The sequence below is a fragment of the Globicephala melas genome, chromosome 3 (assembly GCF_963455315.2).
Source record: "Globicephala melas chromosome 3, mGloMel1.2, whole genome shotgun sequence".
Lineage (NCBI taxonomy): Eukaryota > Metazoa > Chordata > Mammalia > Artiodactyla > Delphinidae > Globicephala > Globicephala melas.
The window spans coordinates 101412247-101429910 of NC_083316.1; the positions used below are offsets into that span (position 1 = coordinate 101412247).

General features: G+C 37.3%; 1 protein-coding gene across 7 annotated transcripts in view; it reads right to left on the reverse strand.

Moving 5' to 3' along the window:
- Window positions 1-17664, reverse strand: part of CEP120 (centrosomal protein 120) — a 79248-nt gene that overhangs the window by 57632 nt on the left and 3952 nt on the right. For 6 of the 7 annotated variants that reach the window (XM_060296149.2, XM_030869782.3, XM_030869781.2 and 3 more), the window contains 4 exons: window positions 17162-17318; window positions 15154-15268; window positions 11889-12030; window positions 1826-1974 (listed from right to left, as the gene is read on the reverse strand). In XM_060296149.2, coding sequence (XP_060152132.1) covers window positions 1826-1974; window positions 11889-12030; window positions 15154-15268; window positions 17162-17318 — 563 coding nt within the window. Of the gene's footprint in view, window positions 1-1825; window positions 1975-11888; window positions 12031-15153; window positions 15269-17161; window positions 17319-17664 lie in introns of those variants that run through there. The other variant, XM_030869785.2, reaches the window with a different exon arrangement.

The following is a 17664-nucleotide window of genomic DNA, read 5'->3' on the forward strand; positions in this document are numbered from 1 at the left end:
TTCCTCATGCACACCCACAAGGCTGGTACTACTGCCACCATACAACTGAGAAAATTCAAGTCTGAGAAAGGTTAAGTAAGTTGCCTAAGTTAAAGAAGCCAGTAAGTAGTGAGAATTAGATTCCAACTCAAATTGATCTTACTCCAAAACCCCTTCAGAGACAAGAGAGCAAAATATGGGAACAAGAGAATGTGGAGAGTGACCATATGGCCAGAAATTCCTAGAATATTTACTAGCTAAAAAACTTTCTCAAAACTTGGTTTCCTCATCTCAAAAATGAAAATAATAATCCCCTAAAGTTGTGCTAGGATTAACTACAACATTAGCAAAGTAGTGAACACATACCTATTTCACAAAACATAACACAAGTAAAATTATGCCTTCCTAGGGAGTTGAAAAAATATTTTTAAAAATAAAGTAGCAATTTAAAATACTTTGCAGGTATTTAATAATAACACAGTAAAAACACAGTAGACTCACTATCTAATGTGTGTTCTGATGTGGTTAATGAACAAACAGTGGACATCTAGCTTCCCCCCCAACCAGGGTGGCATATTAAGCCGGGGCAATCCACAAGCAGAGCTTTTTGAAGAGAGGAAAAAAAGGAAATTGATGGAGAGAGACAAAATCACATATATATAGTGTCAATGAGAAAATGACAGTACCAAATTGGGAGAGAAAAAGCTCAAAGAATACGTATATATAAAAAGTACTTTTTGTAGTGGGCATGAATTCAGTGTGACAGAGCTAAACATATTTCCTGAGAAAAATCTTTACCTGATAGATCTTATTAAGATTTAGTGTGGTCACTAACTCATATTTCACTTATGAATGCGGATTATCTGGGAAATGTATACCACTAAGAAACTGAATAGTCTGATAAAAAATTTAAAGTCATAAGCCATATTCTCTATTTTTTAAAGTATTAATTTATTTCAGGTGCTATAGATCAACATAATGTCAAAAAATCTGGACTCGATCCTGAAAAGGACAATGAAATAACAGCTACTTTTGTGTTGTACCAATGCTGGGAGGAAGCAATCGGCAACAGGCCCTGAGCATCCCTGCACATTCTTGCTGAGTGTAACAAGAATGCAAGGCCCTGACCACTCTTACCCAGGCCATCTCCCAGCATTGTTTATGCAGCTCATAACTTTCATAAAGTAACGTGTCTTGCCAGACAAAGACCTAGACTACTTACAGTAAAAGTCGTACATTCCCTAAGTTCTGTGTTCCTCAGCTGTGACACACTCCCAATGAGTGTGGAGCAACCACCTGAGCCCCTCTATGTCACCTCCCTGGGACTTGGGATAGGGGGAACTGCAAGAAATATGCTGATAATCATGTTGCTTGCTGTGCTAAGAGTAGTACACTCCTTTCTCTCTGACCCAAGAATCTTCTGTCTTCTGGCAGCATGTAGGCTAATTTGTTAGTGTGTAAATAAGGTAAAATCTAATCCCAGACCTGACAGCTATTAAGGTCTGACTGAGACAGTGTTCCCAACATTGTATATTTCTCCAAAAAGTAAAGTATTTAACACTTAGAAAAAAATCATTTCATAACAGTCTTTACAATGTCACACAATACAATGTGAAACAATGCTTATTTATGGTCTTTCTTCTAAATTCTAAGAGATTTAATTTATTCTCTTACTACCAAGATCATCCCAATTTATTCTTTTCCTAAAACAAAAATGCTTTCTGATATGAAAGAAAACATTTTTCTAAATTATTTTTGTAAGTCTACTTGCAAGTCTTTTTAATACCTAAAAGACAGATTTTAAAAATAAAATGTTTTCAAGTTCTTCATGAATCACTCATCTCACCTGCTCCAACTGGGTGGCGAATGCTATGGTCACGGACATCATGAAGAAGTCAGTACAATACTCTGCTGGTCCAATCTGATGATAGCCTCCCTCCTCATTCAGCACCGCCACAATGTCCTTTGCGTCAAGCCCAGACAGGCCGGCAGGTACTTTATGGAAAAAAACACAATTAAACTACATTGTAGTTTGCCATAAACCATTATAAGATTTTGAAAGCTGGTTATACTTTTTAATTTACTTGGCAGTTTTCACAGATACAGTTAATATCTCAGTAAGGTTTCCTTTGATTTCAATTTAATAAACCATGTAGAAAAGGTATCACAGGTTGCCCCAAGGAAGTAAATCTAAACTGCGAACTGAAAAATAAGTAAAACTTGGCTAAAAAGAGCAAGGTGACTAGATAGAGAATGAGGGAGTGGAAAATGGTGTTCTAGGCAGAAGAAACAATATATACAAAGACACTGAAGCAAGAGAAAGCATGTGGTTAGAGAACTGAAATAGATATGGCATGCTGGATCATAGAGTGAGGACTCAGGTACAGAAAGTGGGGAGAAGCCGTATCATAAAGAGCTTCCTTGAACACCATGCTGAAACATTTGGATAGTTTTCTAAGAATAAGAGAAAACAATGAAACAATTTTGAGGAGAGAAGAGCTATAATCAAATAGGCTTTGTTATGAAGAGACTGGAGAGGGACAAGGATTTTTCAAAACTGATTAATGAAAAAAACAAAACTACACAAAACTAAAATAATAGACAATATTCAGTGTCAGGGAGATTGCCAGCAGGTTGGCACTCTCCACGTTGGTAGGTACAGACTAGTACAACCTTTTGGAGGGTAATATATCAGGGCTTATCAAAATTTTATATATGCATACCCTGTAAACCAGCAATCCTCGACTCCTTCAGGAGTTAAGCCAAAAGAAATGTGCTTACAGTAGCACTAGCTAAAAATAGTTTAATGGTTAAGAGTATAGACACTACATTCACATAGACCAAAGTTCCAACCCTAGTTCTGTCATTCAGTAGTTGTATGGGAAAATTATATGATCTCCTTTAGTCTCCATTTTTCCTTCTGCAAAGACTTTACAGTGTTGTTGAGAAGATCAAATTAGATAACAAAAGCACTTAGCACAGTACCTGACAATTAAGTACTTTAATAAAGGTAGCCATTAAATAGTAAGGTCAGCAGAGCTTAAGAGGTCCAAATACTATGACAGGTCTTGCATTATCAGAAAGGGAGAACACTAGGATAAATCTTGTGGTGTAGGATTAAAAGGATTGAACGTGTCAATGTGAATATATGTTGTTCAGTATATATATGGGCAAATCAATATATAAAGTATATATGTATATATACGTGTGTCTGTGTAAATGTATCCATATGTCTGCGTGTGTATGTATACATACATGGGAACAACACCCCAATAGCACACCTAGCAGCTGGATCTTGACTTGTAAACATCATTCTTTTCTAAAAAGAAGCAGGGCTCCTTAAAGTAATGGCTGAATCCAGGGCTGAGATAGGAAAATTATTTGATGAACCTGGACCATCTTCTTGTATCAGGGAAAAAAAAAAAAGCTCAAAGAGACTTCCCTGGTGGTCCAGTGGTAAAGAATCCGCCTTCCAATGCAGGGGATGCGGGTTGGATCTCTGATCAGGGAACTAAGATACAACATGCTGCGGGGCAACTAAACCTGCACACCACAGCTACTGAGTCAGCGCACTCTAGAGCTCGTGCACCACAACTAGAGAGCCCACGTGCCGCAACTACTGAGCCTGCGCACTCTAGAGCCCGCACCACGACTGGAGAGAAGCCCGCGAGCCACAACAAAAAATCTTGCATGCCACAACGAAGATCCCATGTGCTGCAACTAAGACACAACACAGCCAAGTAAATAAATAAACATTTTTTAAAAAAAGCTCAAAGGATTATTGAGATCATAAAAAGGAAACAGAAGCAGCTTGAAGGGGTTCTCAATGCCCAAATCTGGGACAAATAATGATGGTTAAAGATTATAACCCGCTAAATAAAGAGAAAACTATCAAGTCCATACTTAGGCAATACAAATAAGTGAATAAATTGAAGGTATAATGAAGAATAAATATTTTTCTAATTTTCTAAATCTTCCCCACAAAATATTTATTAAGTACAAAAGAAAACAAAAGTTTATATTTGAGAACACAGACACACACAACCATAATCAAGTAATCAAGTGAACATAATCAGTAATGAGACTACATCAAAATAGTGCGCCACCTGATAAGATGCAATGAGAACAGAGCATCTTAATAGGCCTGCCAAAGATGCATAACCAAAATCTAGTACCAGACAAGCCCAAACAGTACAGGGGACACAGCCTCACCAAGACTGAAACCTAATCACAAGACTATAGAATGCTTCCCCTCCCCCTTACCGCTATATTACTAAAAGTCTATTTTCCTTTACCCACTATATCATGTCCATCTTTCAATAAAAAATTACAAGGCACACTAAAAGGCAAAAAAAAAAAAAAATCCATAATCTACACTTCAATCTTAGGAAAACAGAAAAAGAGGAGCAAATTAAATCCAAAGTAAGCAGAAGAAGAGAAACAATAAAAACTAGAGCAAAAATCAATGAAATTGAAAACAGGAAATCAATGGAGAAAAAATTTAACAAAATCAAAACCTGGTTCTTTGAAAAGATCAATAAAATCAATAAGCATCTAGTCAGCCTAAGAAAATAAAGAAGACACAAATTACTATTAACAGAAATGAAAAAGGGGACATCACTACAGATTCCCATGGAAATTAAAAGTTTAATAAAGGAATGCTATGAACAACTCTATGCCCACAAGTTTGATAACCTAGATGAAATGGACAATTCCTTTCAAAAACACAATCTGCTAAAACACACACAAGAAGAAACAATCTGAATAGGCCTATATCACTTAATGATATTGCATCAATAACTTTAGAGAACAGAAAACACCAGATCCAGATGGATTCACTGGTGAATTCTACCTAACATTCAAGGAAAAAATTATACCAATGCTCTACAATTTTTTTTTTCCACAAGACAGAAGCAGAGGGAATACTTCCTAACTCATTATATGAGACTAGCATTATCCTAATATGAAATCCAAGCAAAGACATTACAAGAGAAGAAAACAACAGACCAATATCTCATAAACATAGATGTAAAAATCCTCAACAAAGTATTAGCCAATAAAATCAACACAATGTGTAAAAAGAACTATACACCACAACCAAATGGATTTACTCAAGGTACACAAGACTGGTTCAACATTCAAAAAGCCATTAATGTAATCCATCATGTCAACAGGCTAAAGAAGAAAAACCACATGATTGTGTGAATACATGCAGAAAAAGCATTTGACAAAATCCAACACTCATTCATGATAAAACACTCTGCAAACTAGAAATAGAGAGTAACCTCCTCACCTGATAAAGAACATCTACAAAAAATCTACAGCTAACATCATACTTAATGGTGAGAAGCTTTCCCACTAAGATCAGGAGTACGGCAAGGATGTCCCCTTTCACTACTGCTTTTCAATAGCACACTGTAAGTCCTCGCTAATGCAGGAACACAAGAAAAGAAACAAAGTCATGCATATTGGAAAGAAAGACACAAAACTGTCTTTGTTTGCAAGTAACTGTAGAATGACCATCTATGGAGACCAAAAACAAAACAAAAAAAACCTACTACTGGAACTAATAATAAGCAATTATAACAAGGCTGCAGGAGACAAGGTTAATATGCAAAAGTCAACTGCTTCACTACAGACCAATAATAAACAAGTGGCATTTGAAATTTAAAATACCATTTGCAGAAAATTAACCACCACGGAGACAAGATGGCAGAGTAGGGGATGTAAGCTCACCTCTTCCCAAAAAAACACCAAAATCACAGCTAACTGACGCACAACCATCAACAAAAAAAATGCTGGAACCTACCAAAAAAGATATCCTACATCCAAAGATAGAGAAGCCACAAAGACAGGGTAGGAGGGGCGCAAACTCAGTAAAATCAAATCCCATTCCCCCTGAGTGGGCGACCCACGAACTGGAAAATAATTATGTCACAGAGGTTCTCCCACAGGAGTGAAAGTTCTGAGCCCCATGTCAGGCTCCCCGGCCTGGAGGTCTGGCATGGGAAGGAGGAGCCCCCAGAGCAAACTGGCTTTGAAGGCCTGTGGGGTTTGATCGCAGGAAATCCACAGGACCGGAGGAAACAGAAACTCCACTCTTGGAGGGTGCACACAAGGTCTCAGGCACACCAGGACCCAGGTGAAAAAGCAGTGATCTCATAGGAGCCCGGGCCAGACCTACCTGCTGGTACTGGAGGATCTCCGGGAAAGGCGGGGGGCAGCTGTGGCTCACTGCAGGGACAGAGACATTGGTGGCAGTACTTCTGGGGAGTACTCATTGGCGTGAGCTGTCCTGGAGACTGCAATTTTCTCCCCAAGATCTGGCCCCACCCAACAGCCTGTAGGCTCCAGTGCTGGGACACCTGAGGCCAAACAACCAACAGGGCAGGAACACAGCCCCACCCATCAGGAGACAGGCTGAGTCTTTCTGAGCCCACAGCTTCCCGCTAAACAAATCCCTTGACACAGCCCTACCCACCAGAGGGTCAAGACCCAGGCCACCCACAAGTGGGCAGGAAACTCCCACCAGGAAGCCTGCACAAGCCTCTTAGTTGGGCCTCATCCACCAGTGGGCAGAAAACAGAAGCAAGAACTACAACCCTGCAGTCTGTGGAACAGAAACCTCAATCACAGAAAGTTAGACAAAATGAGATGCCAGAGGAGTATGTCCCAGACGAAGGAACAAGATAAAACCCCAGAAGAACTACTAAGTGAAGTGGAGATACGCAATATACATGAAGAAGAATTCAGAGTAATGATAGTAAAGATGATCCAAGATCTCAAAAAAGAATGAAGGCAGAGACTGAAAAGATACAAGAAATGTTTAATAAAGAGCTAGAAGATCTAAAGAACAAGCAAACAGAGATGAACGATACAAGAACTGAAACAAAAAGCCCACTAGCAGGAATCAATAGCAAACTAAATGAGGCAGAAAAATGGATAAGTGAGTTAGAAGACAGATGGTGGATATATTGCTGCAGAACAGAATAAACGAAAAAAAAATGGAAAGATATGAAGACATTCTAAGAGACCCATGGAACAACATTAAAGGCAACAACATTCTCATTACATGGGGTCTCAGAAGGAGAAGAGAGAGAGAAAGGGACCAAGGAAACATCTGAAGAGATCATAGGTGAAAACTTCCCTAACATGGGAAAGGAAACACTCAAATCCACGAAGTGCAGAGAGTCCCAGGCAGGATAAACCCATGGAGGAACACGGGCCAATATCACTGATGAACATAGATGCAAAAATTCTCAACAAAAAACTGGCAAACCAAATCCAACAATATATTAAAAGGATCATACACCACGATCAAGTGGGATTTACCCCAGGGATGCAAGGATTCTTCAATATCTGCAAATCAATCAGTGTGATACACCACATTAACAAACTAAGGAATAAAAACCATATGATCATCTCAAGAGATGCAGCAAAAGCTGTTCACAAAATTCAATACCCATTTATGATTAAAAGCTCTCCAGAAAGTGGGCACAGAAGGAACTTACCTCAACATAATAAGGGCCATATATGACAAACCCACAGCTAACCATTCACAATCAGTAACAGCTGAAAGCATTCCGTCTCACCACTTTTATTGAACATAGTTTTGGAAGTCCTAGCCACGGCAATCAGAGAAGAAAAAGAAATAAAAGGAATCCAAATTGGAAGAGAAGAAGTAAAACTGTCACTGTTTGCAGATGACATGATACTATACATAGAACATCCTAAAGATGCTACCAGAAAACTACTAGAGCTCAACGATGAATTAGGTAAAGTTGCAGGATACAAGATTAATAGAGAGAAATCTCTTGCATTTCTATACACTAACAATGAAAGATCGGAAAGAGAAATTAAGGAAACAATCCCATTTACCATCACATCAAAAAGAATAAAATACCTAGGAATAAACCTACCTAAGAAGACAAAGATCTGTACTCTGAAAACTATAAGATGCTGATGAAACAAATCAAAGATGTCACAAACAGATGGAAAGATATACCATATTCTTGAACTGGAAGAATCAATATTGTCAAAATGACTATACTACCCAAGGCAATCTACAGATTTAATGCAATACCTATCAAATTACCAATGGCATTTTTTGCAGATCTACAACAAAAAATTTTTAAATTTGTATGGAGACACAAAAGATCCCGAAGAGCCAAAGCAATCCTAAGAAAGAAAAACAGAGCTGGAGGAATCAGGCTCCCCAACTTCAGACTATACTACAAAGATACAGTAATCAAAACAGTATGGTACTGGCACAAAAACAGAAAGATAGATCAATGGAACAGGATAGAAAGCCCAGAAATAAACCTACGCACCTATGGTCAATTAATCTTCAACAAAAGAGGCAAGAATATATAATGGAGAAAAGACAGCCTCTTCAATAAGTGGTGCTGGGAAAACTGGACAGCTACATGTAAAAGAATGAAATCAGAACATTCTCTAACACCATACACAAAAATAAACTCAAAATGGAGTAAAGACCTAAATGTAAGACCAGATACTATAAATCTGTTAGAGGAAATCATAGGAAAAACACTCTTTGACATAAATCGCAGGAATATCTTTTTCAATCCATCTCCTAGAGTAATGGAAATAAAAACAAAAACAAACCAATGGAGTAAAAATAGAGCAACCATATGATCCAGCAATCCCACTCCTGGGCATATATCTGGAGAAAACCGTAACTTGAAAAGACACATGTACCCCAATGTTCACTGCAGCACTATTTACAATAGCCAAGACATGGAAGCAACCTAAATGTCCATCCACAGATGAATGGATAAAAAAGATGTGGTACATGTATACAATGGAATATTACTCATTAAAAAGAATGAAATAATGCCATTTGCAGCAATATGGATGGAGACTATCATACTAAGTGAAGTCAGACAGAGAAAGACTAATATGATACCACTTATATGTAGAAATTTTAAAAATATGATACAAATAAACTTATTTACAAAACAGAGACTTACAAACTTAGAGACTCATGGTTACCAAAGGGGAAAGGTGGGGAGGAGGGATAAATTGGGAGTTTGGGACCGACATATACACACTACTATATTTAAAATAGATAACCAACAAGGACCTACTGTATAGCGCAGGGAACTCTACTCAATATTCTGTAATAACCTAAATGGGAAAAGAATTCGAAAAAGAACAGATATACGTATATGTATAACTGAATCACTTTGCTCTACACCTGAAAGTAACACAACATTGTAAATGAAATATACTCCAATATAAAATAAAATTTCTTAAAAATGTACCATCAAAAAATAAAATAAAATACCATTTATATTAGCGCCCAAAACAATTAAATACTTAGGAATAAATCTAACAAAGCATGCAGAAGATCTATATGAGGTAAACTATAAAACTGTGATAAATAAAATCAAAGAAGAACTAAATAAATGGAGAAATATTCTATGCTAATAGGACAATTCAATACTGTCAGGATGTCAGTCCTTCCCAACTTGATCTATACAATCAATGCAATCCCAATCAAAATCCCAGAAAATTATTTTGTGGACATGGACAAAACGATTCCGAAGTTTACATGGAGAAGCAAAAGACCCAGAACAGGCAACTCAACATTGAAGAACAACAGAGTCGGAAGACTGATAATACTCAACCTCAAGACTTAGTATAAAGCTACAGTAATCAAGACAGTGTGGTACTGGTGAAAGAGACACAAAGATCAGTGAAATAGAATAGAGAGACTAGAAATAGACCAACATAAATACAGTCAACTGATCTTTGACAAAGTAGCAAAGGAAATACAATGGAGCAAAGATACTCTTTCAAAAAGTGGTGCTGGAACAACTGGACATCCACATGTAAAAAAAAATGAATACAGAAACAGACCTTAAAACCTTCACAAAAATGAACTCAAAATGGATCATAGGGCTTCCCTGGTGGCGCAGTGGTTGAGAGTCTGCCTGCCGATGCAGGGGACACGGGTTCGTGCCCCAGTCCGGGAAGATCCCACATGCCGCGGAGCGGCTGGGCCCGTGAGCCACGGCCGCTGAGCCTGCGCGTCCGGAGCCTGTGCTCCGCAACGGGAGAGGCCACAACAGTGAGAGGCCCACGTACCGCAAAAAAAAAAAAAAAAAAACAAAAAAAACCCACCAGATCATAGACCAAAGTGTAAAGCACAAAACTTTATTAAATCCTAAAAAGACAATACAGGAAAAACCTGGATGACCTGGGGTATGATAATGACCTTTTAGATGTGACACTGTAGGTTCAATGCATGAAAGAACTGATGAGGTGGATTTCATTAAAATTTAAAAACTTCTGCTCTACTAAAAACAATGTCAAAAGAACGAGAAGACAAGTCACAGACTGGAAAAAGTATTTGCAAAAGAAACATTTGATAAAGGACTGTTATCCAAAATATAAAAAGAACTCTTAAAATGCAACAAAACAAAACACACAACCAATTAAAAAATGGGCAAAAGACCTGAACAGACAACTCACTTAAGAAGATATACTGATGGCAAGTAAGCACATGAAAAGATGTTAACATCATTTATTACTAGAGAATCGCAAATTAAAACAATGAGACACCACTACACATCTATTAGAATGAACAAAATCAAAAACAGTGACAACACCAAATGCTGACAAGGACATGGAGGAACAAGAACTCTTATTCACTGCTGGTGGGAATGCAAAATGGTAGTCACTTTGGAAGACAGTTTGTTGGTTTTTTACAAAATTAAATATATTCTTACCATATACTCTTACAGTTTGGCAGTTTCTTATAAAACTAGGCATGCTTTTACCAGATCCAGTAATCACGCTCCTTGGTATTTACCCAAATGAATTGAAAACTCAGGTCTGCTCAAAAGCCTGCAGAGATGTCTGTAACAGCTTTATTCCTAACTGCCCCAACTTGGAAGCAACCAAGATATCCTTCAGTAGCTGAGTGTTTAAATAAACAGTGGTACATCCAAACAATGGAATATTATTCAGCTCTAAAAAGAAATGACCTATCATGCCACAAAAAGACACAGAAGAAACTTAAATGCATATTACTAAGTGAAAAAATCCTATCTGAAAAGGCTCCATGCTACATGATTCCAACAATACAACATTCTGAAAAAAGCAGAACTACGGAGATAGTAAAAAGATCAGTAGTTGCCAAGGGTCAGAGGGGCGGGAGGGATGAACAAGCAGAACATAGAGGATCTTCAGGGCAGTGAAACTATTCTGTAGGAGACGCCAATCATGGATATGTGTCCTTACACATTTGTCAAAACCTATACAATGTACAACACCAAGGACAAACCCTAATATTAATTATGGATACTGGGTGATAATGATGTGTCAATGTGGGTTCATCGATTTCAACAAATGTACCGCTCTGGTGGGAGATGCTGATAGTGGTGGGGAGGACTGTGTGTGTATGTGGATATCTGGGAACACTTAGTACTTCCCACTCAATTTTGCTGTGAACCTAAAAATGCTCTAAAAAAAAAAGGTTTATTAATTTAAAAATAAAGGGGAAAAAAAATGAAGGTTTTCTTAAACTAAAGCTGAGTTAACAGAGACCAGCATAAGCATTTTTGGCTATCCTGCACTCATCCTAGGAAGAAAATTTTCCTAAATAGCTATTTTTATAAACAATATAAAATTCTGTTTTGTTCTGTTATACATATCAAATAAAGAAAAGACAATCTTTCCCTATTTCTAATTTTTGTAAACAAGAGATAAGAGCAACAAGCGTTCATGTGTAACAATGTCCCAACGTTTGTCTGCTGCTCTAGAGTAAGATCAGTTTACACTCCTGCATTTATCTTCCTATAATACCTCCTCCCCTCCCTTCCTCAAGTTCTAGTGCACAGATGTAACTTCTCAGAGAATAACCTTACAGATGATGTACAAACCTCTTCCATCTCGAGGAGGGGCTCCCTTTGCTTTAAAACTATCCACGGGTGCCTTTGTATCTGTTTCCAAAGCAATGCTTATCTGTATCTCAGACTTGAACTTGGTGTATTTATTACTCAGCAACTGGTACCATTTTGGTGCCTAGAGAGTAACAACAAAACAAAATAAAAGCAAAACTCCTTAATTGTTAATAGGAAATATACAGTAGTGGGAAATGTTTTATAAGGTTCTAAATATATTTCCTGTAGTTTCTCAGTACCTTCTCCTCTTTTAAAGTATTTTCTTTCCCCACATTTTCCTCAAAAGAAATTAATCCTGCTTAGGAAACTAACTGAATTTCCTCGTGAAAAAATTAAGTATAAGTTTAGATTGCCTTCCTTGTTTCTACTCCTATGCTTCAACAGGTAATAATGTATTAAAGAGGAGGAAACCCAGTACGTGTATTTCTTTCTATCTTCACTCATATCCCTAATCTCACTTCATCCCTTATAACAACAACAACAAAGACTATCAACCTTCCATTCCTAACCCCTAATTTTTCACTTTTTCTGTTATATGTTTTCTGCCTGCCACATTTCTGCTTTGTTCTGTTTATATCAAATCAGAAAACGAAAAGCTTAGTGTTAATAAAAATACTAACAAAATACTTAAGTAAGGTCTAATGGTAGAGTTCTGGGTTATGAACCATGTATTTGACTGAAACTGAAATAGAAAGGGTTTCTCACAGAATGAGGTATCCTAAATTACCTGAATAGCCACCTCCTCCCCCAAACCGCAAGGTCACCTCAAGAATTCTAATACCGATATCAAAATCTCATGGCCCAAGACCACGTGTATCATTAGTGAAGGGGCACCATTTCAATACGTGTAAACAGCATTCTTACTCTGACCACTGTAATATAAAGGCATAGGAACTGGTGCTTATAGTGATCAAAACCAAAAACTGCAGCTTTATATTCAAATTATGTTTGTAAGTAAAACAGAGTGAACTAGCGCACAGGTATTTAAAAAAAATCCACAACCAAGTTTTTTTAAAGGCAAAAACTCAGTTTGTTGCTGTATTTCTTATGACAGATATTTTCTAATCTTAAGTATAAGCCTGGAAAAGAAGATTTTTAGCTGTTCACAGGATTTATGATATATTTTTGTTATTAACTCAGAAAAATAAATCTAGGCTCTTCTGTTTGTGTTTATTTATAAAGAATCAATTTATCTTGAAATTCAAATATTCTACTATCCAACTTCAAATATTTCTTCTGCTGGCAAACAGAAGACATTAAACAAGACAATATTTGGTTTTCCCAAAACTAACATAATTTAAAAAAATTTCTTGGGGGCTTCCCTGGTGGCACAGTGGTGGAGAGTCTGCCTGCCGATGCAGGGGACACAGGTTCATGCCCCGGTCCAGGAAGATCCCACAGGCCGCGGAGCGGCTGGGCCCGTGAGCCATGGCCGCTGAGCCTGAGCGTCTGGAGCCTGTGCTCCACAACGGGAGAGGCCACAACAGTGAGAGGCCCGCGTACCGCAAAAAAAAAAAAATTCTCCTTAACTTTGTTCACCAATACGATGACAAACTGCCCTAAAGGACTAGACAAGGGGAAAAGGAACACCAAAAGCATTTAGAGGCATGATCTCAGCTCAGATATCCTCCTCCTGAAAGGATTTATCTTCTCTTTAACCAAAGCAACTGCAAAAGTAATCAGGGTCTAAGCTTAAAGAAGGAAAACCTTTTTCAGAACTTGGGGGCAGAGAGGTGATGAGTACCTAAGGATGGAGGAGAAACAAGTCCTCTTTTAAAGCAGTTCAGTTTCTTTTGAATAATTCCAAATTTGGGCCAGGTTGACTGGCTCATTTGCAAATACAAACATACCCTTGGAGATATTGTAAGTTCAGTTCCAGACCACCACAATAAAGTGACTATTGCAATAAAGTAAGTCACACAAATTTTTTGGTTTCCTGGTGCATACAAAAGTTATGTTTACACTATCCTGTAGTCTATTAAGTGTGCAGTAGCATCATGCCTAAAAAAACAATGTACATACCTTATTTAAAAAGTACTTTATTGCTAAAAATGCTAACCATCATCTGAGCCTTCAGTGAGTCATAATCTTTTTACAATAGTAACATCAGAGATCACTGATCACAGATCACTGTAACAAATATAATAATGAAAATGTTTGAAACATTACAAGAATTACCAAAATGTGAGCAAATGCTGCTGGAAAACAGCCCCAACAGATTTGCTTGACATAGGGTTGCCACAAACCTTCAACTGGTGTAGAAAAAAAAAAAAAAAAAAAAAGTATCTGTGAAGCACAATAAAGTGAACTGCTATAAAACAAGGTATGCCTCTATCATTGCTATCAGTACCAAAAATGTTAGTAACAGGTAAATTTTTCTTCACAGAATCCTAATTTAAGATTCAAGTCAATTGAGGACTTTAAATTAAAAGAAATTTTTTTTTTACTTTATTTTCTTAAGAAAGTTGGACCAGAAAAAAGTCATTAGGAAAAACTGAAAGTTAGAATTTCTAAAGTCAATAACACACAAAAAAGGTTCTAAGATATTTTAAAAGACATAAGAAGCATTTTCAATAACAAAAAGCACAGGAATCAAGACCCTGAGTTGTTCTTCCTTCCTGTGGTGGGAGTACTATTTACATAACAAGTGTCTTTCAAGAAATTCCCTTCCTCTAACCACTACATAAGGAATGCAAGGAGCGGGAAGCAGGGAAACCAGTTAGAAGGCTACTATTAAGACAGCCAAGGTAAGAAGCACAGATAGTGGCTTAAGTTGAGATGGCAGTGTGAAAATGCAGAATAGCAGATGGATCAGGAGGGAAAACCAACTGCAAAGGGTGGCGAAGGAGGCCAGGAAAGGGACGTGTCAAGGAAGACTTCTATACTTCTAGCTCGCCTAACTGGTAGGAGGGTGGTGACCATCCACTGAAGCAAGGAACTCTAAAAGAGGTACACCTTTGAAGGTGAAGTGCAGGAGCTGAACGTGTTAAAGGTAATAGCAACTTGAACACAGATTTGAACTCAGAGAGAAGTTTCTTTGAGAGAGATGGTTCTCGGCCAAAAGAATGACCAAAAGGTCAGGATTTTCTAAATCAAATTCATCATAAGAACTAAGAACTACCATAGTGGCTCAAGCCCATTATCTATTAGGTCCAATATTCCATGTTCTTTCCATCAATCTGTTATCTATTGAATATAACCAACTGTTTACATAATCAGTAACAAAACATCAAAAGGTCAATACCTGCTTTGTTTCTTGAGCAGTTCTTAGGTCTAGAACAATGTAACCTATAGTTTCCCTGGCTGAAGATAAAGGATCCAAGGCAAAACAATGGAGTTTGATAGGAGTACGCTGTAGCCTGCAACATAACAATTTATGTGATAAATAAAATCGCTTTTGCTTAATACTGAACTTTCTATTAGCTTTGAAAAAGCAGCCTACTACTATCAAGACAATTATAATTTTGTTGGATAACCTATATCTATTCTATATTTTCTGAAAAACTCTTCAACTGGAGTAATTATTAATTATGTCTACTTATCTATACACCAACTAAAGTAATATACAAAACATGTCAAAAATTTTAGTCTCTCATCGAAGAAGCTAACATCTAGATCAATGTTTCTCAAGCTTCTGTAACATACAAAACTCTTTTAAAGTCAAAAATTACCATGAATTTTCAAGATTCATTTTAAATTGTCTTTCTTAGACTGTCACACACACATAAAGCTTCAAATACACACGCGTATATGCTTATAGCTCTTTTTGTTGCTAAAAAAACAAAACAAACTTAAGAATCAAATGTCATAATATCACAAATTATTAAAATTAAGTTAACAACAATTCAATTTACTACATGATAAGGTCATATAAGCATGACCTTCACTGGTATAACATGGCTTCTTTTGAGTCTGGAACCCCTATACTGGCTCACTCATATAGTAAGCTGATTGGATTTTGCCACCACTGTCATCTAATGGAATGACTATGAAACCTGCACTTGGCACAAGATCATCATTTCTATATTTAATTTATCTGTGTTATTTTCTCAGTCTACAAAATACAGAGTGGTACCACTCTGCACTAACACAATTAGATACACAACCACCAAGGCAGGCACTAATATATCAAGTCTCTGTCTGAGCAGATATTACAGAAGTCACTGAGATGAAATACAAAATTCTAATATCCTCTAGGAATTTGATACCCTTTCAAATAAATCCATGGACTAATCTAACAACAGAAGAAATTAAATTTCTCCTTGCTTTCATTTTTTAAATTTGGTACTTTTATTTCATTTAGTACTAAGAAAGAACAAATATTAAAGAGATTCTATGTTCCCCAGAGGAACCATATTTTCAATTCTTTTTAAAATAAAAGTATTAGTGTTCTTGCCTGCTCTGGTCGTAATAGTTCATGAAATAATAAGAAGCTATAACTTTAAATATGTTTTATATACCAATAAAGTATTTAAAGGTCTAAAATCAAGTGTAAAATTAGAAAGAATACCTCATATAATTACTACACACACACATATATATATATATATATATATATATATCTCCTTGGCAAGCCAGGTAAAATATACAATAAATTTATTAATAAAAATTACAGTGGGGCTTCCCTGGTGGCGCACTGGTTGAGAGTCCGCCTGCCAATGCAGGGGACGCCGGCTCGTGCCCCGGTCCGGGAGGATCCCACATGCCGCAGAGCAGCTGGGCCCGTGAGCCATGGCCGCTAAGCCTGCGCGTCCGGAGCCTGTGCTCCGCAACGGGAGAGGCCACAACAGTGAGAGGTCTGCGCACCGCAAAAAAAAAAAAAAAATTACAGTGAATCCCAACCCACATTTAATAGTGGGTAGGCATCATGATGGCACTTCTAGAATATTTATTCTCTCAGACATTAGCAAAAAAAAGAAAGAAAAAAGCAAGCTAAGCTAAGTGTAGTAGTTAAAAGCTTAGCTCTGGAGTTGAACTGGCTGCTGGGCTCTACCACGGTCCAACTGACTGACTTAAGGCAAGTTACTTAACCTCTTAGGCCTCAGTTTTCTCATCTGTAATACAGGGGAAATAATACCTACTTCATAGGGTTAGTCTGATGTTTAAATGAATTACTGTTGCAAAGTACTTACAAATTTCCTGACACATTAAAAAACCACTCAACAAATATTACTATTATCTACTTAGAGATATATATGTATTTATTTATAACAGACTGAAAAAGAGCCAAACAGGTTGAAAATAACAGTCACCTGTGCTGATGAAGTGCTTTCCTGTCAATTTCCCAGGCTAACTCAGTAGCAAATTCTGGCTGGTCAGTATGGTCCACAGGATCAGTAGCCAACTGTTCTCCATCAAACTTTGCTTCTACTACAAGCATATGTTTTGGACGTTTGGGGAAATGGCGACCTAGAGAAAAAGACTGTACAGGTTAACCACAAGTGTACAAAAATCAAATACGATCATTTAACATGTGTTTTAAAAACTGACATATGTTAACAGTGGTTGACTTGTATAGTCCATAAACTACCTCACTAGCACATACTCACAGATACACTCAAATTCATGATTCATAAAAAACATTTATCAAATTGAAAGCTATAATTAATTAGTGCTTCTCTAACACTAATGTGCAATGAATTACCCAGGAACCCTGTTAAAATGTAGATTCTGGTTCAGTAGGTCTGGGGTGGGCCAGAGAGTCCGTATTTCTAACAAGATCCCAGGAGATGTCCATGGTGTTGTCCTTGGTTCA